This window comes from Stigmatopora argus, chromosome 11 (assembly GCF_051989625.1).
Source record: "Stigmatopora argus isolate UIUO_Sarg chromosome 11, RoL_Sarg_1.0, whole genome shotgun sequence".
Taxonomy (NCBI): domain Eukaryota; kingdom Metazoa; phylum Chordata; class Actinopteri; order Syngnathiformes; family Syngnathidae; genus Stigmatopora; species Stigmatopora argus.
The window spans coordinates 5,432,659-5,456,640 of record NC_135397.1 but is presented as its reverse complement, the minus strand read 5'-3'; the positions used below and the strand labels follow the sequence as shown (position 1 = coordinate 5,456,640).

Genomic DNA, 23,982 nt, shown 5'->3' with positions numbered 1-23,982 from the left:
TGTGGCGACTTTAGCGCCATTTATTATTATTTCCAGGGCTGGACTATGTTGAAATGGTACTCTTGTAAATAATATTACAATATTGTCTTCATGTGAATTGATTTGGAGCTCAAACCACCTTCACTTTTCTTCCAGTAGGTCAGAAACTGAAAATTACTCTCACATTGATGTGTGTTATTGTTACTGAAATGATTTAGTAATACATATATATGTATACGTTCAAAGGGGGGGAAAAAACAAGTGAACGCAAAGACTATTTGCAAGGAAATGATTTATTGGTCAATTTGCCCATTGAATAACTGCTGCTACTTCATTCCTATCCTTTTTTAATCTAATTATACCTTCCTTTTCTTGGCCAGTGCTATAATTTATACTATGTTACAATAAACTTGTCAAGTCTTTTAAACTACAAGAGTGTTTCATTTTAATTTACGACAATTCATATGGTTCTATTATACAACGGCGTACAGTGAATCACGAGGATGGAAGATAAAAAATACTTTTTGTGATCCTAATGTGCCATGTTTTCTGGTTGGACTCCCATGCTTTTGTAGATTTCCTTGAGGATGAGCAGAACGGTGTCTTCAGATTGCCTAGCAACATAAATTTAATAGTCGTTATTGCTGGGAGGATCACATTTGCAAAGATTTATGTTTCTAGGTGTTTTAGCACTTTATAAATGACTATTTTTGATCATTAAAAACGCTAGACGTCCAATTCATTTTGACTGAGAGGGGCTAACGAGCATTCGTTCATTATCTAGCGCCCTAGAAAGAAAGAGGAAAAAAAGAAAAAATGGTATTACCAGTAGCAGACATGACTCTGAAGGGCAAACAGGTACTCGTTAAAACTCTCGATGGGTTTCTCCTGCAGGACGAAATCGATCCGATTCCCTTCGTTCAGCATCCCGATGCGAACCGAGGGCTCCTCTTCTTTTTGGGGTTCGGGGATCTCCGGACCTTTTTGATCTGAAACTAAAAGACGATAATAAAAATGAGCAAAAGAGAAGATCCGATTGGTAGGAAGAGGAAAGCTGACGCACAGTCTTGCGCTCTTTTCTCCTGCTCTTCAATCTGATTGGCCACCATGGCCAACTCTGCCTGAAGTTGAGCCGACGAGGTGTGGGCGCGAGCAAAGTCGTTGAGCGTCTGCCACGCGCTCCTCAACGAGCTGATGAAACCGTGCTTTAGGTCCGAGCCCATCCTAGAGAGACTCTCCTTCAGCTCTGGAATGACAAAAGAAAATTCAATATGGCCTCGTCACGGCTACACAATCTTACTATTTACTCTTCATTTCTCACCAAGATGGAGCCTCTTCCTTCCTTTGTGATGAGGTACGAGAACTGGCTTCAATTCCAGGTCTGGTATAATCATGGGCTCAATTCTGTACGCCACCGGGTCCAACTGAAACCAGGCGAGAGACTAAGACGCTAAACCACGAGTTCATCGCCAGACCCCAATTTTTTTCATCTAGGCTCACCGGATGGTAAATATTGAAGAATCCTTTGCACGTTGGCAGCTGATACGTCTCTTCAATCTTCTCCAGGCCTCGTACGGTCAAGAACATGCCGATCGGAGAACCCAGGGCAAAAAAATTCAACGGATTGAAGTCTAGGTTGTGGTAGACCACCGACACCTGTATGTCCATTCAAGTTTCAACAAAGGAGCGTCAAAGAGGAGAATGAGGTGTAAGCGATAAGGCTATACACGTACCTGTCCAGTGCCGACTTCAAAGTAGTTGTAATGGACGTGGATGGAGGAGACGCCCGCTGGCAGATTCTTCTCGGCGGCTCGTGCGGGCTCGACAACTTGACAGACCGCCTGGGCCTCGGCTTTCTTCTCTTCGGCGGCCGCCTAAGTAGGGGAGAGCAGGGAAAAACGATCTGGTCTAAACAGAAGTAGCATAGGTACATATTTTTGCTGTTGATGTTCACTTCTGGAACGAAGGGAATACTAATTTGCTGTGCGCCTTCCAAAGATGGAAAAGGGCCGCCACAAAGTCCCTGAAAAACTTGCCTGTCTAGTCACTCTATCTTTGACAAATTTGGCAATTTTTTTGCGGGGGCCAAGTGGGATACCCATCTCCTTCAAATCCTCGATGGTACACATGAGCTAAAAGATGAGCACAAGGATCCAGTCAAGTCAAATCAGTAAGACGTGAGCTCATATTTATGTAAACCTTTTTGACTCACAAAAGATTCAATGTCAATTTTCTCCTGGTCAAAAGTCGTCTTATACTCGGACAGACCAAGATGTTCTAGCACGGCAGAAAGGTCTTCCAATTCTTCTTTGGGCTCTTCCTCCGCGGTCGGAGGGCTGACCGCCTGCGAGTCAGCGGCTGCAACCTTTATTTTCGTAGTCAAACCATAACAATAACTTTGCTTCAGTGTTTGCTGCTCTCAATAGAATGATAGCTATGTCACTATAATCTATACAATTCAACTTCTAACCTGTTTGGCCTCTCCGTTAGCGGTGGGCGGCACAGTAGGGGTCGAGTCAGTCTTTTGATTTGAAAGCAGATCAAAGAGTATAAGAGACCCTGCAATGACAAAAAAAAAGACTGGTTACTCACCATAAGTGCCACTTATTTAAAATGTGTAGTGCATTACCTAAACTGTGGCCAGCAACAGACATTGTCCCTTTGTAATCAGGGTTTCTCTTCATGAAAAGAGCATAAAGTCGGTTAATCTCCAAGGCAACGGTGTCCATGATGGTTTGACAGTAGGTAGGACTATTGTAGAACAGCACGTCTAACAAGGTTTCATTTGTAAAGTGTCGTAGTCGTCCAGTGCTGGGCAAAGTGATCTTCTTTATTCTCCTGCCAAGAAAAAAAAGACATCCAAGTTGTGGAATGAAATTGCAAACATGCGAGCTCCGCTAACCTGTCCACCCCTGTTGCATCTCCGTGCAGAGCCGTGTGCCAATGAACGGGCAGGAACTCCACTCGACTGATGGCGTGATCGTCCAAGGGTATTTTAAAGTGACTCTGCAGCAGTTTCAAGGACACACTGCGAAAGTCATCCACTGAAAGTACAAGGTTTTGTATTGATTAGTACATTAACTACATTCCCTTTACAGTTTTGCTGTTGGAAATGCTGGAATTCAAATCAACTCACCGCACTCGACCATACTCCGAAACCTCAGGTCACACACGGGACCAATTCCATGCACCATAAATACAAGGTGGTCTACCTTGGGAAGCTCGCCTGAAAAGGTTCAGAGAATACAAGTTGTGTTACCTTTTAAATTTAATTATGAATTTTACAGTGCAAAGCTGAACTTGTCTACCATCCGGGACTTGATCATGGTCATCATCAATCCCTCTCTTCACAACCCTGGGCCTGGCCTGTGCATCCTGATTCGGACCCCACTCTTCAGGTAAGGAAGAGGGTTGAAACTGCACAATCACCTAAAACAGAAACATTTCAACTTAATGTTAGGGTTGACACATTTTCCAAGGTTCAGACCAGTGTAAATGTAGTACAGTTTGTATATTTAAGTGTCAATATTAATGCATCAGCTTCTAAGATCTGGTAACAAATTTACCTTTGGATTGTGCATGACAATGGTTTCTCCTGATGGGAACTCAAGTCTACGGTGCCACTGGTTGGTAGATACAGCTTTCTTATATTCTGTCTGTGGACATAAACATATGAATGATGCAGGGTTCCGAACATAAATGAGTGCACTCTAGCTGAAATTTCACAGCACTGGGAAACAAAGGGAATAAAGACTCCAATTTTGGATCAATCGGACGTCTAGTCCTGTCAATGGGAGCCAATGAGATAAGCTGTGCTTGACCAAGCCTTGATAGCAATTACTTTACAGTCAACTGTGTATGCAGAAATGTAGTATTAAAAGAAAAAAAATATTTTCAAAATACATGGTATCGGTGCAAGACTAACTGAGTTGTATTGTACTGATTTATGTAAGAAATCTTCAGTTACGACTTCAAGAGTCACCTAATTTTAATTACTTTGGCTTCTAGTCAAATCAAGTTGGGGGGCAAACCTCTAGCTTGTCGCTGAATTCTTCGGAGTACGGAACAAAGCGACTATCCGCATCCCCCTTGTAAAACCAGGAGCAGCGGCGAACTTCCGACTCCTCTTCTTCCCAGTAAACAGGGGAGCGCATGCGGTCATAGAGGTGCACATCATACCGACCTCCGTCTGTACGTACGATCACATTTTCTGGGTCTGGCTGAACTACAATATCAAAACAGAAAGCATTAGAAATTATTGTGACCATGAAGTGACACCCAGGGAAAGAAATATTCAAGTACCAGAGTTATACGTGTCCTCGAGTAGGAGGGAATCGATGATGCTGAAAGGAAGCCACACACTTTTGGACTCTACCAGCTTGCAGTAAAACCAATGTGGTTGAATAGGTTCATAGACGCTGTAGTTGTACTGCATCATAGGACCAGCGGGCACGACTGCGCCAGCGGGGTGGGCTGGGGGTGGGGGGGACTGCATTTGTGTGGGAGGAGGCTGTAGGGAGGAGAACACACTGCTTGAATAACATTTTTAGCCACGTGATGCAGGTCACTCACTCGTAAGATTTACCTTTGGAAATGTAGAAGCAGACCCTGGGAAAGACTGTGAACCTGAGGGGACAGAGTAAGGATTGTGCGTGTGGGCCACGTGGCTTGGCGGCAAGACCTCGGGTGCCGGTATGTAAGGACTGACTTTGCTGCTGGTGGCGGTGTGTCTATACGGATTGTGACTCTGCGATTGCACCTGGGGAGGCGGTTGTGTCATTGTACTAGGGGGAGGAGTGTGGCGACCCATTGGGCTTTGATGCACGGTATTGCCGAAAACAGGGGGGATAGCGTTCAATTGTGAGCTCGGGGGCAGCGGGGGGGTCGTATTGACGCTGCTCGGAGCAGACGCCGTGATAGCGCACATGGCCGCTGCGGAAGATGATGGAGGAGCGCATGGGAGTTGGCCAATAGAAGCGAATGGGTCACTGCTGGTTACTGGATTGGAGAAGTAGCTGAAGGTTGAGGGAGCCTGCACGGTTCCAGAAGTCTGACCCAAAAAGCTATCTTCCTCACCAACTTCAGAAGAATCCTCTGAGACAGATATTAGAGAGGACATTTTAAAACATTGCTTTATCCAAGCGTGACAGTTCAAACACAAATAAAAAATTCCTCATCGGTGACAGTCCGTTTATTTTAACATTGGAATATCTGTCACAGAATCTCTCAGTATGAAAGACTAGAATTGTTTTGTTTGTAAATCTATGTCAGTTTAAAATGAAGGCTGTTTTAAATTAAGGTTAACACCTCCTCGCAACATAAATCCTTTTAATGACTGTATATCTGACTTGTGGAATAAATAACAGCTGACATCTCAACAGGAAGTATGCTAACTCGTTAGCTTGTATATGCTAAGGTTTCGGCTATCGGCATTGCTTCTTACCTCCCGACAGCACCGCTGGTACAGAGGCTTGACTTACGGGCAAAAATGGCAAATTGAAGTTAAACTCGGCAGCCCCGCCGAATAACAAATTTTCGCCGGGATTTGGAACATTATTGTTCTTTCTATCTGCCATTTTACTCTACATTTACACGTAGCCACTACCGGAGAAGGCAGGAGTAGGCATGATGAGTTCAGGTCTGCTGGGAGGAAAGAATACTTCGTATGACGCGTCGAGCTTTTCAGATCATATTTTTAAAAAATAAATATGGTATCCCTGTGAAAATAAATATAACTAGTAGTCACTTGTCTTTTCGCATACGTGTAATGTACTTTTGTAGGTTGATGGCTCTGATCTCCCCTAAAAGTGGTTATACACATCACATTCACATTACTAGTTTAGTAAATTTGAAGCGTGCATACGTCCAACGAGTGACGTAGATTTTCGTATAGTTTATTCATATAAATTTATATAACACGTTATCCTGCACAATACGGTGTTACAGAACTGCACTAATTTCAGACGCTCCAATTCATAGCCTATCACGGATTTGACAGATTTAAATGGCCTATCACAAGTTCAGTGTCTGCACATGTCAAACACATGCAGTGCAGATCTACTACATTGAACATTACTTTGAAAGCTCAGTCTTTTTTGCACTGCCCTCTGTTTGTAGGAGGTTGTCTTCATAGAGAGATAATTTTAGTCTATGTACTTGTTTTTATCTCCATAGTAACGCTTAGCATAAATTTCTCTGGGTATGGGGAAACTGCTTTCCTACTGAAAAACTGTAAAAATAATTTAAAATAAGACCAAAATGACAACCTTTATGTATCATGTATCTCCGGTAGATCTGGAAATTTAAAACAAACGCCCTCCCACTTTGGTCCAATGACGTTTGTTTCCCGCGCTGACTTCTTCTTCTACCTTCCTATTACAAGTGAACGCAACTATCGTGCTCGCTCATTTCAATTGATCGACTTAACTGAAGTACGATATACCGAGTTTTTCAATGGCAACGCACGAGTGGATTAACAACCCACTGGCTGTGGTGGAGAAGATGTTTGGTAAGATCCTCGGGTTTAACTTTACTTTTCAATCAAAGTTCAACGCGTAAGTGTAGCCATTATAAGTGGCCGTCATTTCTGATGATACATTTTTCACCACTATGGACTGCTTTGTTTATATATTTCAGCTGCATCTCAGAACAACCCAAATTTCGGCTGGGAGAAGAAAGTGATCCAATTTTTTAAAGATCACATACAAGACACAGATGCTCATACTTGGGTAACACAGAAATTGTTGATGATAGCAAACTTGTGTATGTCAATGCAAACTTCTTCCTAAAAAATATGTATTGGATTGATATTGTCAAAGGTGCCATCCATGAATGACGTCCCACTGCACTACCTAAAACCGGACAGCCTGGTCAAATTTCGCTGTTTAATTCAGGACATGTTTGATCCTGAGTTTTACATGGGAGTGTATGAAACAATTGATCCCTCATCAGCAGCTAAAGTGAGTCCTCATTTGTCATTTCCAGTGAAAATCACATTTTTAATTGCAGTCTTTATTTTGCCATCTCAGGTGTTACGATGTGGAAAGTACAAAGATGTGGCCGAATGTGGGGTAAGTCCACCACGGATACATCCGCCGTGAGCTACGAATATTCCGATCCATAACTGAAATGTTCTTCTTAAGGTGGATTTGAACTCCAAAAACAACGTGGCGTCCGAAAGACAAACGTTCTACTGTGTACCTGTTCCTGGAGAAAACTCTTGGGTGAAAACTATATCCTCATCACGTCCCGTGACGGGAAAGCTTATCAAACAACTCCTGCCCGGTTTCCCTTAACTCTGCCATACGGTTATGCTGACCAAAATCAAGCAAGAGTTCTTCTACCTTCCACCTCGTACGTAGCAAACCGACAGAAGCGAAGCTATGAAGACGATGACATGGATGGAATGGACGCTCAACCGCAGAAGCAGAGAGAACCGCATGCAGGTATGACAACAGTGCAGTCCATCACTCATAAGCAATAAATAAAAAAAATATTTCCGAAGCATTTTTATGAAGCCCCCAAATTTTTTCAGCTTTTTGATTTCGACCCACGGCTCAATTTCTGCCACAATTTGGACAATACTGCAAAAAAATATTAATAATATTACAATATATGCCATTTCATATTACCTTAACATTCAAACACAATTTAGTATATTCCGATTTAATGGAAAGTATTAAAATAAATTGCATATTTATCTTTGTATCTTATTTTACATCCCTCGTGTTTACTACCTCCCCCATTTATGCCAATCGCACTTGAGTAATGTTAGTCCGCTATCTGTAAAACTGTGGATTTATTTTTGCTTTTATAGCATGTTATCAAAATAGTTGTTTTATCGTGTGGCTCTTAACATTTAAATCACTATTGACACTTTTCACAACTCGATCTGCAGGGCTTCAGATTGAACAGTGTGGTACGGAAGGCGCTTCGAACCCAATTCCGGGGGCCTCGCATCTTGACCTCTTGAACTTCCCTCTACCAGATGAAAAAGGTCCCTCGTGCTTAATCAAGGTACATTTATCCATCTCTTAATTTTAAATTTTCCTCAGATTGAAATGTTTGAGTATTAGCCTAAGGAAGTGTTTCCCAACCTTTTTTGAGCTGCAGTACTTTTTGCATTGAAAAAAATCTCACCATCTTCAAATCTTTTCATTTAAAAGTATGTTGCCTATTATTAGCAATAGTCATTCTCATCAAAGTCTTATCTGCAGGAATCACATAATCCTCCAAAAATGATTCCAAAATCAGATTTTTCACACTGATTTAGCTAATCTCACCAAAAGTTAATGTCTGCGGACCCTGAAAAACTTCCGTTTCGAGTGATGCAAAAATAAGTAATGTCATGTTTTTAATCGCATCATTTTCTGACTTTTCTCCAAATATGACTTAAATCTCTTAATATTACGCTCCCAAAAAAATGAGCTTGCAGACTTTACATCGCCAAAAGTTGATGCCTTAGAAACAAAATGACTGTTACACAATTTGTGGATTTTACAGGTCTATGAAGACTTGGAGAGCTTCAAGCTAAATGACACTTTAGAGGTCTACGGCATTCTCTCAGTGAGTCCTGCTGTAGCAGAAGACAAGTAAGAGACTACTCCGAGTAGTTAAACCTCTTAAAGCGGGGATCTGAATGTCATACCGTGCATCCACATAGGGAAGCATCCTTGTTGGATGATTTGGACTCGGACATGTCGGCAAAGGAGAAGAGAGTGCACAACCCGCCCGCCTCGCTTGTTCCTCGTCTTCACATGCTCTACGCCAAACCAGTGGAACAGAACAACCCACTGCTGCCCCGTACCACTTTACAAGACAACCACGCATGTGAGCAAAGTCCTTATGGTGATCTTAAATGAGAGTTTTTTCCCTTTCAAATTCAACGTCTATTGAATATGCCAGAATATCCAACGCTCCACTTTTTTTTTCCCACGCATTCTTAACCTTACTCTAGTTACAAATTTGATTTAAAAATATGAAAAGTTAAGACTCCAAAGTTCGAAATTTTTCGATTATACGTTTTTAGGGTCTGGTCATTAACATCTATGTCATAGATGTTAATGACCAGACCCTAAAAACGTATCATAGATTCTATGACATGTTTTGGTCACAATGAGGAAAATTACACTACACTTTTCAACCTCTTGAGGGTGGTGCTGTTTAAATTGTGACCTCAGTCAGGCCGAATCTAGACCGCTCGCTTACAGAGAGCTATTTTTTTACTGTAAATTTTTTTCTGCTTTTGGACATCATTCTTTTCTTTACCTCTGTCTACTCTTTCCATGTTCTAGTTGTGTCTGCAACTTTGGCGGAGATGGCATCCGTTCGAGAAGAATTCCTTACATATCTAACTCCCGTGCTTTTGGGAGATTCCCTGGCCGCCGAGTACCTCATCCTGCATCTCGTTTCCACCGTGTACGTGTTTTATGTCTCCACGATTCGCTGGCTGAAGGAGAAGCAGATTTCATTCAGGGCTTTGTGTTTTTTGTAGGTATGCCAGACGAGATGTGCTACCGCTGGGAAAGTTCACCCTAAACCTGAGTGGATGTCCTCCCATCTCCTCCTCATACACTGAATGCCTTTACAAGGTCATCCAACAACTTGTTCCATCTGTGAGTAAAAGCCAGCCTTTATATTATTCTGGTACCTTGCCACTGTGCATTTATTCATCGCTATTATTTTTACCGTCACGGTTAAAATGGCACCTGTGATGATGAAAAAGAAATACAAAATATGTCAATGTTATTTACTGACTATAAGACACACCTGATTTTAAGACACACCCATGAAACTATTCATTCACATATAAAACACATGAAATGACAGCATGAGCTACAGGTGTCCACATTTGTTTTAATCAAAAAAATCTCATCTTGAGGAGCACTCTGACTTTTGCCTAAGTCACCACATTCAAAGCATCGCCTTATTTCTGACCTTCTAACACTCGTTTCTCTTCTCACCATAACACCTTCCTTACAAATTTGCCTTAAATAGGCCAATCAGTCATCAAATAATCAACATTTTATATTAGATTAGAACTTTATTTCATCCCGTATTCGGGAAATTTCCTTGGTTGCAGTAGCAAAACAGACACACAAGACATTGTATACCTAGTTAAAAAAACAAAAACTTTACATTCACATTTTTGAGAGAAAAATACAGACCTGGTAGTTGAAATACTGCGCATCACTTAGAAAATCATTTCTGAAAACCTAAAGGATAGATTTATTTATTTAATTTTTTTGCAAACGTCCTCTGCTCACCCCCCTTAGTCATTTTATCTGGGCATGAGCCTCGGCAACATGAATCAGACGCGCCTGGTGCCAAAGAAGGACTACTGCGCCAATCGTCTGGTTAGCGGAGCCTTGCAGCTGGCTAAAAACACTTCCCTCTTCATTGATGAAACCCAATTGGAGCAAGGACAGCTGGACACGACAGGTGAAACTTGCACCCGGCTTAAAACCATGACCAAAAACCACGACGTGACCCTAAACGCGGCCTCCCTTTACGTGTGTGCCGCTTTAGGTGTGCGCAACGTCACCGCTTTGGGGAACGTGATCACATGGCAGAAGGTCGATTATGACTTTAACTACCACCAGATGGAATTCCCCTGCAATATTAACGTGCTGGTGGCATCGGAGGGCCGCTCGCTGCTGCCGGTAAGGACGCGCAGCCGCGCCTCGCCGATTTGACGCTACGCCCACGCCGCGACCGAGCCTCTCCCCGCGCAGGCTCGGGCGGGAGGAAGGTGTTAAGTTTCTGTCAGCCTCTCCTGAGACGGTCTCATGTCCGACGCCGGAGGTTGTTTCCAACCGGCGTCACGCTTGTCTCGGCTGCCATTGGCTAGACGTAGAAACCCCCTCCAGAGGGGGGCTTTAGACCGCATCTCGTGCTGTTGTCAACGGTGCGAGGAATGTGCTGTGTGCTATTCCTGTGTGCTGGGCTGATATGTTGCCATAGCAGCAGCTGTGTGCCATCGGAACCGTCCAGAAAGAGGCGTCAGTCTGCAGAGAAGGGCAGCACGCTGTAAACAACCTCCAGGGTTGGCCAGAGGTCCAGTTGTGTTTGTCTTGGTCCGGCTAGGGGGGTCAAACTATGCTCTGTAGTGGCGTGCGAGCAAAGATACATCTGCATTCCACCATGTGTCCAATGTTTATCATATTTCTTTTTTTTTGACCCTGCAGTCAGATTGTCAAATTCACCTGCAGCCTCAGGTGGCTTCAGATCGCACGGAAGAATATCTCAGCAGCATCCCCGTGTACACGCACAACTCCTCACAGTTCAATAAGTTCCGACTTTATTTGAGTGTGGCCCGCCAGTTGGACTACAGTATCACGGACCAAGTGAGCAAGGTGAGGCCTTGTTCTCGTCCGGGGGAACCGTGGCTGGGAGTCAAGATGAATAGTTGGCGATTACACCCGCGTTTTAATTGCTTCTTTCCCTGCTATCCTCAGTCAGTCGAAGATGATTTCGTAGAGATGAGGAAGGACGATCCCCAGAGTATAAGTGCCGAGGACTTGCATCGAATGCTTGTTGTGGCAAGGTGGGTGTTTGGGCTTTGTTTTGATGATATAAGTTGGTGTTTTTAATGGGGTTTTTTAAACTAATAATCACAACTCACACTGTTTATTCCATGTCTCTGTTGTCAGGTTGCTGTCTCTGAGCCTGGGACACACGTCTCTGTCCAGAGATACATGGCAGAGGGCCAAACATTTGGAGATTCAGCGTAGTTATAGAATGGAGCAGCACAAGAACATTAATGGAAAAGAGCCTTAATTAAGCTTGTTAGCTATGTGGATGATGAAAAATCAGGCATTTTTTTGTACTTAAAAGGGCTCTTATTTCTTGAAATGGCCTTTTAGTAGCTGTTTCCACATGCCTCCAGTTCCCAGTGTTAAAAAATGTTCAGAATGTAAATAGTTTTAGAAAGTGAAATGGCTTTTTTTTTTTCCTCCCAAGTGAATAAAATAAAATATCCAGGCATTCCAATGATCTTATTTCACAACAGACCTCACCCAACACATTCAATCATACTTTTTTATTTATTTTTTATTATTCCAGTGGAATATTTTACAAGTGAACAATACACTTTGCTATCAAGTGACACCCAAATAGGATGAGAATAAATAGGAGACTTTAATATACAATACAATGTCAACATTGGAAGATTTCTTATAAAGGGGACGTAACCACAACCGGAAAACATGGTGCTGAACAAATGTTTTAAGACCACTTTATATTATGTTGTGTGGTGTCGTGATTACGGGAAGGCAGAAAATGAAAAGATGGGTGCTAAAGAACTTGTATCAAAATAAAAGAAAACCATCACCACACAGACTTACAAGAACTCTTGCATTAAAAAAATAGCAAGCATTGTAGTCTATTTGTAACGTTATGGATTAGCATCCCTTTATACTTGCTCCAGTGTTATGATCCCAACGCATCATTTAAATATAACTTCTGCATTAAAAGTAAATCCCAGCAATATCTTATGCTTTTGGCAGCTCCACTCTAAATATCGTAGCAAGCGCACAAAGCAAACTGCACACTGTCAGCAAACTGGATAGAAGAAAACAGCAGGTCTGACATGTAAATATGAAACATGGGTCCAATTATTCTGACTATTCCATGTCAAAGCAGACCAGGGTACCACAGTATGCAGTATTGAAAATAAATGTGTCTGTCAAGACTCAAATTCTTCCTCTTCTCAAATCGCCATGATGAAAAATATAGGCAGTTTTCTTGAAAGTTCTGAAATCAGTTATGGCATTTTTCCAATTTGAAGAAAAAACAGTTCTTACAGTAAGTAATGTGCCTCAAAAAATAAGGACAACGTGTCATCTGATAAGACCTCCCAACATGAGTTAACCTGAACATTGTCTTTTTCACAGTACAGTATACACAGATGTTAACATGTAAGAATGGATGGAAAATGTAGATTTTACCATGAATACCTGATTTTCAGTCCCACTTGAAATATCCACTAAGGCAAGTAAGCTTTCAATGTTGGGAGTGTGTGTGTGTGTTTCTTTATCATCCGATTGGTGCATTTGCATATACGTATATAATGTCAATGTGCTACTTCAGCTGTCTTGGTCAACTGTACAACATTTTACAATGTGAACCATTATGAAAAGACACCCTTCTTTTTCATGATACACCATTTTAAAATATATATTTATATTATATATAGTATGTATGCATTCTCTTATCTCCATTTAGCTGCCATCCTGCCATTCATACAAATAAATCCTAAGTAAACATGGTGTGAATCATGATACTCTTACTAAAGTTTTGTGTAGTCAGTTTGTACCACATTATAGCAACACTTGACGCCATTGAAATTACACAACCTAACTACGGGTACGAACAATTTGTAGTCTTGTTAGTTTCAGGCTGTTCTACAAAGGTTAATAGTTTACACCAAAAACATCATTTTGGATCCACTTAAGTTATTTGGTCAGACACAAAGATAGCTGTGACTAAAGGGTATAATGATCTATCACAAAAACCAATAAGTGGCCTGCACAGACCATGTAGTAAGTAGTACAGTTTTATTAGTCCAGTGTTGGTCTTTCATCATGCAGCTATTAATTATCTGCCCGGTCAAAGTCGGCCATTATCACCAACCTGTCATGCAAGCATTGTAACTATTAGCATAATGAGGGTCACGGAACTGCATTGTCGCTGGGGTCAGGGTGTTAGTTTGAAGGCGGGGAGCATAATTTTTGGGCCATTAAGTTGTTAGCGTCGCCATTTTGCGTGTAAAATGTGTTGAAGAGAACAAATGAACATGTTTTAACACATTTTTCCACCCAGATAGTACTACCAACCTCCCTTTTGCCAAATAATACAATGTTCTCAACTTTACTGCTAACATTACCAGCCCTAATAACTCCCACAATGCTATTTTTCTGTAACATCATTATGGTAGCGGTCAATTAAAATCAATAGCTGTCTGTTTACATGCACTAAAAGCTGCCAACCCTTCAAATTTGATAAGGTCTGAGCCTTAAAATCGATGTTAACCCTGTAAAGAAATCTACCAGATGCTGATTTCTGGACCAGCAACTGTATCTATGTGTGGTGGCAGACAGTTTACCAATTTAGCCAATCAAATGTGAGGATCCCAAATTACAAATGACTCATTCATTGGCTGCCATTCACGGTGAGAGACGTTCAAACCATTTGGACAGTCCAACTAAATTGGATGTCTATGGCTACCAATGGCACATGATCGTTCAATGCCAGGCATGCACATAACATGGATTTAATGTCTACCGCTGTTAATAAGTTTAAATACCGAATTTACACAAGCTATCCCAAGGAAATATAGTGATGACAGTTGAGGCAATGGATAAGAGTGACCAAGACCTGAATTGGGAGATTGCAAAATGTTCCTTTCAAAAAGAAAAGCGGCTTGTTCTTGGGTGCATGTAAACAAACATTCAGGACCACGTTCTCAGGTCTATACAACACTGGCTACATGGACCAAAGGGTGTAACGGAGGGCACGTGTTGGGCAAGGAGTGAAGGCTTACTTGAAGCCTTTGCTACTGAAGACGTCCTCCAAAAGCACTAGATCTGAATGATCCTGGTCTGGCACTGTGTAAACATTGCCTTCAACTCATTCTCCTGAGCCTCGTTGACCGTATCTGGATCTGGGCTCTTTTGCACCTTCGCCACCGCAAAGTTGAGGCCCTGAGTGAGCCCCGCCTGAGTCAGGCTGGCCACCTGGACCATGGAGCTCTTGATCTTGGCAAACGGGGAAACCACCCGGCTGCCGTTACTGTCGGCGGGCGAGGGGCCGAGGCTGCCCCCCATCTGTGAGCCCAAACTCCTCTGAGAGCCACCCGAAACGGCAGAGTTGGGCCTATGGATGTTGAGGAGGTTGGAAGTGGAGGTAGTCTGGACGTCGAGCTGGGATGGCCTGGGGAGGTTGGTCTCCTCCTGCTCCTGCTCTGGATTTGTGCTTGGCTGCTTTGGCTCCGCTGGGCTTTTATTCAGATCGGGCACAACAGGCTTTCTTGCGGGCGGTCGTTCTCCGAACACTTCTACCGGTTTGGTCTCTGCATCCTGGACAAACTGGTGGCAGTAGGCGTCGATGGGAGTGTCAAAGTCAATCAGAATAGCTTCTTCGGCCACAGAGGCGGTCCCAGGGGAGTTTTCTTCGCAGACCTGAGAAGGGCTCTCCTGCTGACCATCGCAGTCACTTACTCGGATAACAGAGGGAAGGGTTAGCTCAGCGCTGCCCACGGACTGCGAGCGACTGCCCAGTCTTGGGTTGGATGCTACGATACCGCAGCTGGGCAGCACGTAGTCCACGTTCTCAAAGCACAGGTGCTCCGGATCAGAATTATAGGAGTCAGAGTCATCGGAAATATCAAAATTCCCATCATTGATATCTTTTAAGGTGCCTGCACCACCGGCATTGCCATCTGATGTGTCCAAGCTGCCATCCGACTTCCACAGGTTAACGTGCATAGTTGGCTTCAGAAAATTGACCTTGACTTCGGGCTTAGAAAAGTTTCCAAGCTTTCCGAGGGGTTTGAAGGTGCTGATGTTCACGCTCGTTTTGGTCTGTTTTACTTTCTGATTTAGAGAGGAGAACTTGTTGAGAAGGAAACTCTTGCCTTGAGCCAGACCAGAGCTTCCCTGTGCCTGCTCACCAGTTTTGTTCTGGATCCCCATTATATCTTCATGAGGTCTGCTCTGTCGCCTAAAGTAGAGAATCACAAAGGAAGGGACAGTTGATTTTAGAATTTTACTTGGACCATGCAGTCAGACTGGGTAATCATAGATGGGAAACGATTTTAGATTTTGACTCTTGGCGATGAACTGTGCCATATGTATCGACCGTATCCACGTCCAAACTGACTAGTTAGGCAGATCATTCAGTGCTTATATACTGACCTCTCTAGCTTCTTCTCAACCACCAGAAGGTCCAGCCCCCTGGCCTCTTTTGTAATGCGGAGCATCTCAGCAATGCATTGCAGCGTGTCTAAAACATCAAATAGGAAAATCCTTTAATCAATCCCCAGAGATGCAATCACAGTGTTATAAGCACAGCAGATTGTTTAAAAACAACAATAAATAAATGGTCCGAAAATGTTATAAATGCTATTTTAATTGAGCCGCAGATATATCAATAGGTGTTTATGCAACCTTTTCCGTCATCCTCAGGATTTCGAGTGGCTGCTCGCAGCGTGTGAAAGTATCCGCTTGACTCTTCACTCCTGTAATGCAGGCGCATACAGCAGAACTTTGGCTTGCCAAAAAGTGTCGGTTCAGGACCTGCAAAAGAACACCCACACTGACAACTTCCATTTTTGAGGTATAGTTTTCATTTCCCTTGAATGAATCATATTCTACAAAAGCATTGCTACAGGTCTTTGAAGAATGTGTGAAACACACTTTTAGGAAGTGTTGAATGACTCAGTGCATGCAGAACAGGTCACTTCTCCTTTGACTGAAACAGAATGCTTACCAATTTCAATTTTTTCCAAACCATCTAAATTGAGGCGCTGGTATTGGTTGACTTTGTCCGCCTCTTCATCATAACTGTGGATCAACGCAAAGCGAGGATGATTCATAGGAACAGATTCCACTTAAAAGGGTTGCAAAATGGAGTTGGACTTACTAAGCTATGTAGTAGGCCTTGTCGGACAGAAGCAGAAGCACATCGACATCTTTATTCGTGGCATCGATAAGGCTGAAAAGAAGATGACATACGGTGAGTTTTTTGTCTGAAAGTTTCAACGTGAATGAGATGCACCACAAACCTCATGTCACAGTTGATGAGAGCCCAACCGCCATGAAATCTTTCATCGTCGGGCAGGAGAAGCTGCATATACGTCTGCAATAGAAGGCTGACTTGCTCCTGGGCTCCTCTTTGGCTCTCCTGCTCTTTCTCTTCATGCTCTTTCTCTTTACTGAAAATTGAGTAAAGGTCTTCAGTCACTGGATGACCCATCATGAGGTCTGCAAAGAAATAGAAAGCACGCTGTAATCAATTCTTTCCTATATTTCAGAAGATGTTTTTCTTTTGATACCAATTACTGCTTGTCTATAAGCATCTCTGAAGCGGTTGAGATAGTAGCGATTGGCTGAGTTCACGCCGTCCTTCATCACACCAGCTAGTTTCCTCTCACCCGTCCTGGTAAAATCTCCCTAAACACAAAACAAGGATATATTTAGCGCATCCTAGAATAGTAATCAAGCATCAATTTACCCTGCACTCAATGGGATGGGGGTAAGTATTAGTGTCCAAGTAATACCTTAAGTGCTGCTGTGCCAGCATACTGTCTGCTGATGGTGTCACCATTGTTGGCCCACATGATCTGATAAATCCTGTAACATTTGAGAGGCAGGGGCTGCTCTGGAGGCATCACACCTAATTTCTTGAGCTGAGAGAAATGAATAACAGAATTTATTGGATGTTTTATTGCAAGTTTTCTCAAGGAACTGTTGCTAAAAGACCAGGCAGGCTGTCACATTAAGAGCTTCATTGTAAGAACTGCTAAATAGATTTGGGGTGATAGAACACCCTTGTTGAGAATTTACCTGTTGTTCCATAACCACACGAGCAATTGCAGCCTGGACTACGTTGGTCCTGTCCAAACAATCCATGCAGTTGACCCGAAAGATTCCCTCTTGTTTGCAAATGACTCCAGCTTGGTCCACCCTATCAGGATGCAACATTATGGTTATTTTAAACCAGATAGTAATTCTATGATCATTTGTATTTTCTGCAATGTCAAAAAATACAATATCAACTATTTCGCTGCCATTGAGGGGGATCGATGTCCAAGCCATTTTGTGTTTTCAATATAAATGGTAATGTTTGATTTCTAAAAACTAATATAAAAATAAAAAATCAAGTGGCACTCACCAGGCCCATTTCATGTCAGTGATGATTTCAAAGATGGCATCTGTCAGTATTTGCACATTTTCAAATTTCATCCCTCGACTAAAATATGAAAGGGAAAAATGAACTGTGTTATTAATTAAATGAAATAAAGCTGCACATATATATAAACTTACCAGTGCTCGTGGAAGTCAAATGACACATAGGTGAGATTTGGGTTGTTGAAAAGAAGCACTTGCTTTAGATATGCATCCCCAATCAACTTCTCTCTTCCACTTTGGTCAACCAAATTGATGATTACCTGGAGTTAATCAAAAGTGGGTGGCATAAATGACAACAATATGCATGATTAATCAATCTAAATACTCTGTTAGATCACATATTAAGTAGCACAGAGTAAATTTGGTAATGTCATTTGAAAATGAAAAGTGCCCCCCTACCTCTTTTTTGTAGAGTTTAAGCTGCTCTTCAAAGTGGGCAGCAAAGTAGGACATGGTCTCCTTCTCTTCTAAAAGACCAGAAACACTCAATGTTATGGTGTCCTATGAAGGGTTAATTTAGTTACTGGAAATAGTTTGTGTTACATTGTGTCATCAATTTTACCAAGATTGTTGACTCAAATGAAGGATATTTTCTTTATTTCATGCTGCAACTTAGTATGAAAAGTAGGTAAATGAGCATATCTAGACTGAATTAAATGTCATTAAAAATAACCACAAATATGAGAACTGCCATTATGCCTTGAAATGATTTCCATGGCCTGAACGCACGCAAGATGATGATGTTCCACTGACCTTTCTCCAAGCGTGGCCGGGGATTGTAGCGGTATCCTGCCTGGCTCCAGAAGACAGGCACGGAGCCACGAGTCTGCACAAAGGACAGAGTGTGGCTGTGCACGTGGATCAACTGCTCTGTCTCCACATAGTTAGCCACATGGCCATCTGTATCCACTCCTCTGCGCTTGTACCGCATCCCTTTGGGCAAAGCCAATGGATGAAGACTATTAAAAGAATGTTTCACAACCAAGTGTAGGAATACGGCATTTTCTACACTATGTAAACTCATCAAGTTATTTCTTTCCTGACATCTTTTGACGGTTGATCTTATTGCCGCCAAATTTATTCAATTAGAGTACATTACTTTTTGGTAATTAGCAATTGTTTTCATTTCGGACAGAAGGGGGATAAACCTGACATAGTATAGTGGTCTAGTGGTGTTTTTTCTCTCTCTCAGCAATACAGTTTAGGGGTACCTGCACGATGCCGGCTACGTCTGGAAATGAGTGCAACGGTGAAGCGGGGGTGGATGTCATCAACGCAGGTCAACTCTTGTGGCGGAGTCTCGGGACTGCTCCGATCCTCATCGGACGTCTCGTTGTAATTCACGACAAGTTCCTCAACTTGGACAAAGCCTTGAATGATTGGTATCACCCAAAAGTCCACCTCATCTGTCTGACATAGCAAACAAACAAAAAAAGAGTTTTTTAAAGACCAATATCTTTATCATTTACATGTATACATCAAAATACAGACTGGAATAAAAAATAATTTGCAAGCAAATTAAGTGAGGTTGGATTAGTTTGTTCCACAGCAAACTGATAAGCTCTTTTTGACTCTTATTGGACATCATTGTTTTAGGTTATAGTACTATAAAGTACATTTCCAACATGACGGGTCATTTGCACAATGTAAGCAGACAAAAAGTTTAAGAAAAAATAATAAGCACAAACCCTTTGAACGGTATTTGCTTTGACAGGCTTGCAGCAATTCATCTTATCACAAATTGTGACTGTGCTCTCCAAAAATAATATCAGTGAGTCACAGGTACACCCTGCCGGATGACTGTACACTGTTGCTATGCATTTGTTCACCAGTATTTTTTTTTACTGAACACGGCGACTTGGGAAATAGAATGAAACAATACAATGGGTGTGACTCCTGGTAACTCCACATGGGAGAGGGAGCTCTGACGTCAGACTTGTTGTTTTTTGTTTCCACTTTCTACTTAGTTGTGCTTCTTGGCCATTGGCTGTGAAGGAATTCTGATTCATATCATGCTATGACTAAGTGGTTGCTCATGACTACAAAATATGGGGACAGTCATTTTGTTCCAGTCTTGAGATACACGACAAGAAAATGGATCTGGGGGAGGGATTACCTGTAGGTCAATAAGATCTTGAATCATGTGTTTGTTCCAGAAAAAGCGGTCATCCACCTTTGACAAAAAAAAAAAAACAGTTTTGGTCATCCTTTGATACATTCTCATGTTTCGTTTCGTTCCATCCACACCTGTTTCCAAAGCGGTACATTGGATTTATCCAAGTGTCCTTGGCGCTGCACAGTGTTTGTCAGGTCATAGGTGGGACTGTAATAGAAGGAGTCCGAATCCATGAATATTTTGTAAAGTTCGTCAAGCAGTCGCTTCTCCAGACGTTCCTTTTCTTTGTTTTCCTTTACCTGGAAGGCAGGGGAATACTACATTGGGCAAGGGTAGGTGGGGAAAGTTAGGTAGATGGGTAGGCAGGCAGGTACGTAGGCAGGTCAGCAGGTGGGTATGCAGAAAAAGTGTTGAATTGGTAAAGAAGAATAAGAATCAAGGGGGTGAGAAAATGAACAGAACCTACCTTTTTCTTAATGGGCACAGCCACATTGGATTTGATGTGGCTTAAGGTTTTCATTAAAAACTTGGACTCGTCAGGAGACTGAACAAGTTTATCCGATTTGTCAATTCCAAAATGATGCTTTTTGCAGAGCTGAAAAGGAGGAGCTTGTCAGTTTAGTGTCCACGCCATGTGCAAATTGTCATCCACTCTCCCATCTCATAAAATAAAATTGGTAAACACCCTAAAGCTACACGGAGCAACGGAAATTCTTTACACAGTGCAGGGAGGGGGTTGGGCTCATTATTTATTATACATATATATTATTTAATCCATTAATTAATTATCTATGTATATATGTATTTATTTATTTATATGATAACTTATTTATTACCTATTTATTTACATCTAAAATGTCTTTTGCTGTGTCTGTATTCTCACCCTCTTGCTACTGTGACAGTGAAATTTCCCAAATACGGGATGAATGAAGTTATCTAATCTAATCTAATTACTCTGCAGCACAATGTACAACAGGGTGGAGTCTAAGAACTCTATTCAGGAACAATCTTTTACTGCCAATTTTACTCACTTGAAAATATTGTGCCTCACCATCCATGAAGCTCCCCTGCAAGACTGAAATTTAGTCATGTTTTTTTCTTTGAGATTATATGCAATCTTTTCAGTCTTGATGTGGGGCTTTCTCAAAAAGCTACAAAAATATAGCAGTAGCTCAAGGAGCCATTTTGACTCGCATGCTGAATTCATAATGATATTTTAGGCAACCCTCAATACGGTTAAGCATACACTCGTGTCTTGTTACGGATTTAGGATGCACACCTCCAGTTCCAGCTCCTGTGGCTCTTCATCAGACAGAGGAATGACGGCAATCTTGATGATCTTATAGACCTTGTGATTGCCTGGCAAATGGCCAACGAGGGCTTTCTGGCGAATTAATACAAGGCCGAGAGGAAGATCTGGCAAGAGAAGGAGAGAAAGGGAAGGTGGGTACGTAGGGGGACGGCATCACGGGGGCGGAATTCCTCACATTCTAAAAACGTGTGAAGAACTCGCCTCGAAGCAGCTATTAATTAATTACAGTACAGCAGTATAAGACATCTGGTGAATAGATATTGAATTAAACAGCATGACAACAGCACGTTATTCCCATGCCAGTGAGAATAATACAATTACTTTTGTGTTGGGAGAATATAACTCGTGCTTTCTGTTTCCCAGAGCAAAAGCATGGAGAAAAAAAAACATCAATTGAATTATGACATCACTCCCCTTCATCACTACGTGCATTTAGAAGTACATTTGCACTAATTTTCACACCTTTCCTTGTGAAAGTGAAACAGATCATAAAAATAGTAGATTTGCAGTCTCAGAAAGCTTCAGATATTTTCTTTTTTTAAAGAAAAAGTTTTACCTGTGTGAAGCCGTATCTTTCCGATGATACCTTCCACCAGGCCCAGACAAACTGGGTTCCAAGCAAGGAGCAGGTCCGTTGCTGAAAGAAAATTATTAATTCAATCATGTGTTTTTAAGCCTATAACAAGGAAAGCGTAGGACTGTTTATGGTTATTTTGCTGTGAATTCCAAGTTTGTATAGAAAAAAATTGGACATATATCGCCGTCAATAGCAGCAAAAGTGTTAAGAGAGAGCGATGGAGGTGTCTGCAAGTGTGGGTGAATGCCAAGGAACAACAATTTACAAAGGTAATCTTATTCATTGCGACTAGCAAGATAGCATTTCATATGCAGAAAATGTCAGAGAGTGACATAGCACGACACTCATAACAAAGAAGAAACATTCTTTCATAATACAGACATATTGGATTACACCAGGCCAGGCATGACATCACATGCCATGCTGTGGTTAGAGTGAGTCAAAGAAAAAACTGTGATGGATTCATCATCATACAGGATTAAAATTGTAAACATGTGAGGGGTGTGGTAAAGGAAGCAATTTCATTTTGGTTTGAAAATCTTCTAACATGACTAATACGACTAAAGACACGTTAACTTAGTTGACGGAAAAAAAACAAGCCCAACTATACTCAATTTTTATTTTTTAAGAAATACTTTCCTGTGCAAATAGGAGTGGATAGAAGGAAAGAAACTCTTCTTCCAATTAAATTATGAAACAGTGTTGCAACTGTAAACCTGTTCAGGATGGCTACACAACCAGAACCTCAAGTATCAGCATCCAGTCTGGAAAGCCATACATTAGATCTTTCATTTTCACCCCTCAAAAATCCTCTATGCTTTCATACTACCATGTTACACAAATGAACATATTGGTTTAATGTTCCCCAAAAAACAACCATTTAGTCAAAGTAGCTGCTAAAGCTACAAAGTGTAATTAGGAACTCGAAAGTCTAGTTTTAGCCGACATCATCCATCTTAATACCTCATGATAATTCACCAACCTGTCTTTGAGTACATAAAAAAAATGAATTACAACACCTCTTTGATCAAAGGCGAGTTGTTAATAAAGTTAACCAAAGCACCGAGCGTTATTTCAACAAAAGTAGCATATTATTGTGACGATTGTGTCTTCGGTGAATAAATAAGAGTTTGATTAAACAAGAAAACGAGGAGTGCTCGTTCAAGGAAAAGACCGAGTAGGAATGTTACATACCAGGCTTGACTGTCATGCTCCCGTCTTTACGGCTACACCAAAGAGCCCGATCCCCATTCTGTAGAATATAGTCATCTTTGGCTTGGAACAGCTCCATTTTGTCCTTATGCGTTCGATAAAATACGCCGCGAGGCTTGTGGATGTACAAACTGTCAACTCTGGAAGGATGACAGTCAGTAGTTAGCCAGACAGCGAATTGCTAGCCCCGTTTAGCTCGAGCCAAGCCGGCTGCTGTGTTAAAGCTACACGCTAGCAGCAGCTGGATTGTTGTCCGATGGTTTTGCTCCACTCTTATGCATATTGGCGACTGGTCTCCCTTGGATGAAAAAGAAGGCAATAGTGAATGGTGGCATGCCTCTGGAAGCCGCTGCGGAAGCCATCCAAGAGGTAGCAGCTTCCTGCTCCAAACAAAGACACGTGACCTGTCGTCAACATGGGAAAGCAGGTAGCGTGTGAGGCAAGTCACCTGTTCTGTTTTTTTTACTGGGAGTGCAAAGTTCTTTCTGCTCTAATACGTTCTATCCGTGTCTGATTCTACCTATATTTTGTGCCATTTGCAAATATTTCTTAGTGATGAGAAATAAAAGGGTTAATTATTACCGTCTCAATGGCTCAGAAGCGTCCTTTGAGGAAATACCGTAAACCATCTAACAAAGGCACAACAACTATTGTTTCTCTTGGTATTAGAAACTCTTAAATGGAACAATATTTCAAGAGTAGAAAGGGATATTCAACTTTCATCTTCAAACATAAGGTATAGATATTAAGCCTATTATACAGCTATAAAATTACATTTAAATTTGGATTACTTCAATTCTAAATAAATTGTATTTATATGGACTGCATATAGAAAATATGATACATGTTAAATTGTGGAATCGGTACTTCTGCTTTT

The 23,982-nt window shown here is 41.7% G+C and overlaps 3 protein-coding genes across 4 annotated transcripts; 1 reads left to right on the top strand and 2 right to left on the bottom strand.

The window, feature by feature from the left end:
• Positions 1-254: 254 nt before the first annotated feature.
• On the bottom strand, positions 255-5,840 carry sec23ip (SEC23 interacting protein). Its single transcript, XM_077613181.1, has 18 exons — positions 5,423-5,840; positions 4,565-5,073; positions 4,282-4,489; positions 4,011-4,204; positions 3,546-3,635; positions 3,288-3,408; positions 3,116-3,205; positions 2,882-3,023; positions 2,609-2,817; positions 2,450-2,538; positions 2,192-2,344; positions 2,016-2,111; positions 1,713-1,853; positions 1,480-1,635; positions 1,301-1,403; positions 1,043-1,225; positions 806-974; positions 255-593 (listed from the first exon to the last, which is right to left on the bottom strand). The coding sequence occupies exons 1-18, from the start codon at positions 5,553-5,555 to the stop codon at positions 512-514; spliced, it is 2,868 nt and encodes a 955-aa protein (XP_077469307.1). The 5' UTR covers positions 5,556-5,840; the 3' UTR covers positions 255-511.
• A 726-nt stretch (positions 5,841-6,566) lies between these two features.
• Positions 6,567-12,324, top strand: mcmbp (minichromosome maintenance complex binding protein). Its single transcript, XM_077613070.1, has 15 exons — positions 6,567-6,707; positions 6,798-6,938; positions 7,008-7,049; positions 7,122-7,211; positions 7,286-7,424; positions 7,877-7,995; positions 8,482-8,570; positions 8,642-8,808; positions 9,273-9,396; positions 9,473-9,593; positions 10,254-10,419; positions 10,507-10,640; positions 11,166-11,333; positions 11,436-11,524; positions 11,631-12,324. The coding sequence occupies exons 2-15, from the start codon at positions 6,807-6,809 to the stop codon at positions 11,755-11,757; spliced, it is 1,707 nt and encodes a 568-aa protein (XP_077469196.1). The 5' UTR covers positions 6,567-6,707; positions 6,798-6,806; the 3' UTR covers positions 11,758-12,324.
• inpp5f (inositol polyphosphate-5-phosphatase F) lies at positions 12,005-23,540 on the bottom strand. 2 transcript variants are annotated; one of them, XM_077613068.1, is made up of 20 exons: positions 23,088-23,540; positions 21,873-21,953; positions 21,284-21,420; positions 20,471-20,599; positions 20,136-20,321; positions 20,005-20,061; positions 19,100-19,298; positions 18,642-18,821; positions 18,288-18,355; positions 18,024-18,148; positions 17,872-17,949; positions 17,544-17,664; positions 17,258-17,386; positions 17,033-17,150; positions 16,763-16,961; positions 16,621-16,692; positions 16,468-16,541; positions 16,146-16,274; positions 15,894-15,981; positions 12,005-15,699 (listed from the first exon to the last, which is right to left on the bottom strand). In XM_077613068.1, exons 1-20 carry the CDS (start codon positions 23,182-23,184, stop codon positions 14,559-14,561), a joined length of 3,408 nt encoding a protein of 1,135 aa, XP_077469194.1. In that variant the 5' UTR covers positions 23,185-23,540; the 3' UTR covers positions 12,005-14,558. The 2 variants fall into 2 exon arrangements, with proteins under 2 accessions (XP_077469194.1, XP_077469195.1); XM_077613069.1 differs by having other exon boundaries at positions 20,136-20,303.
• Positions 23,541-23,982: the final 442 nt, after the last annotated feature.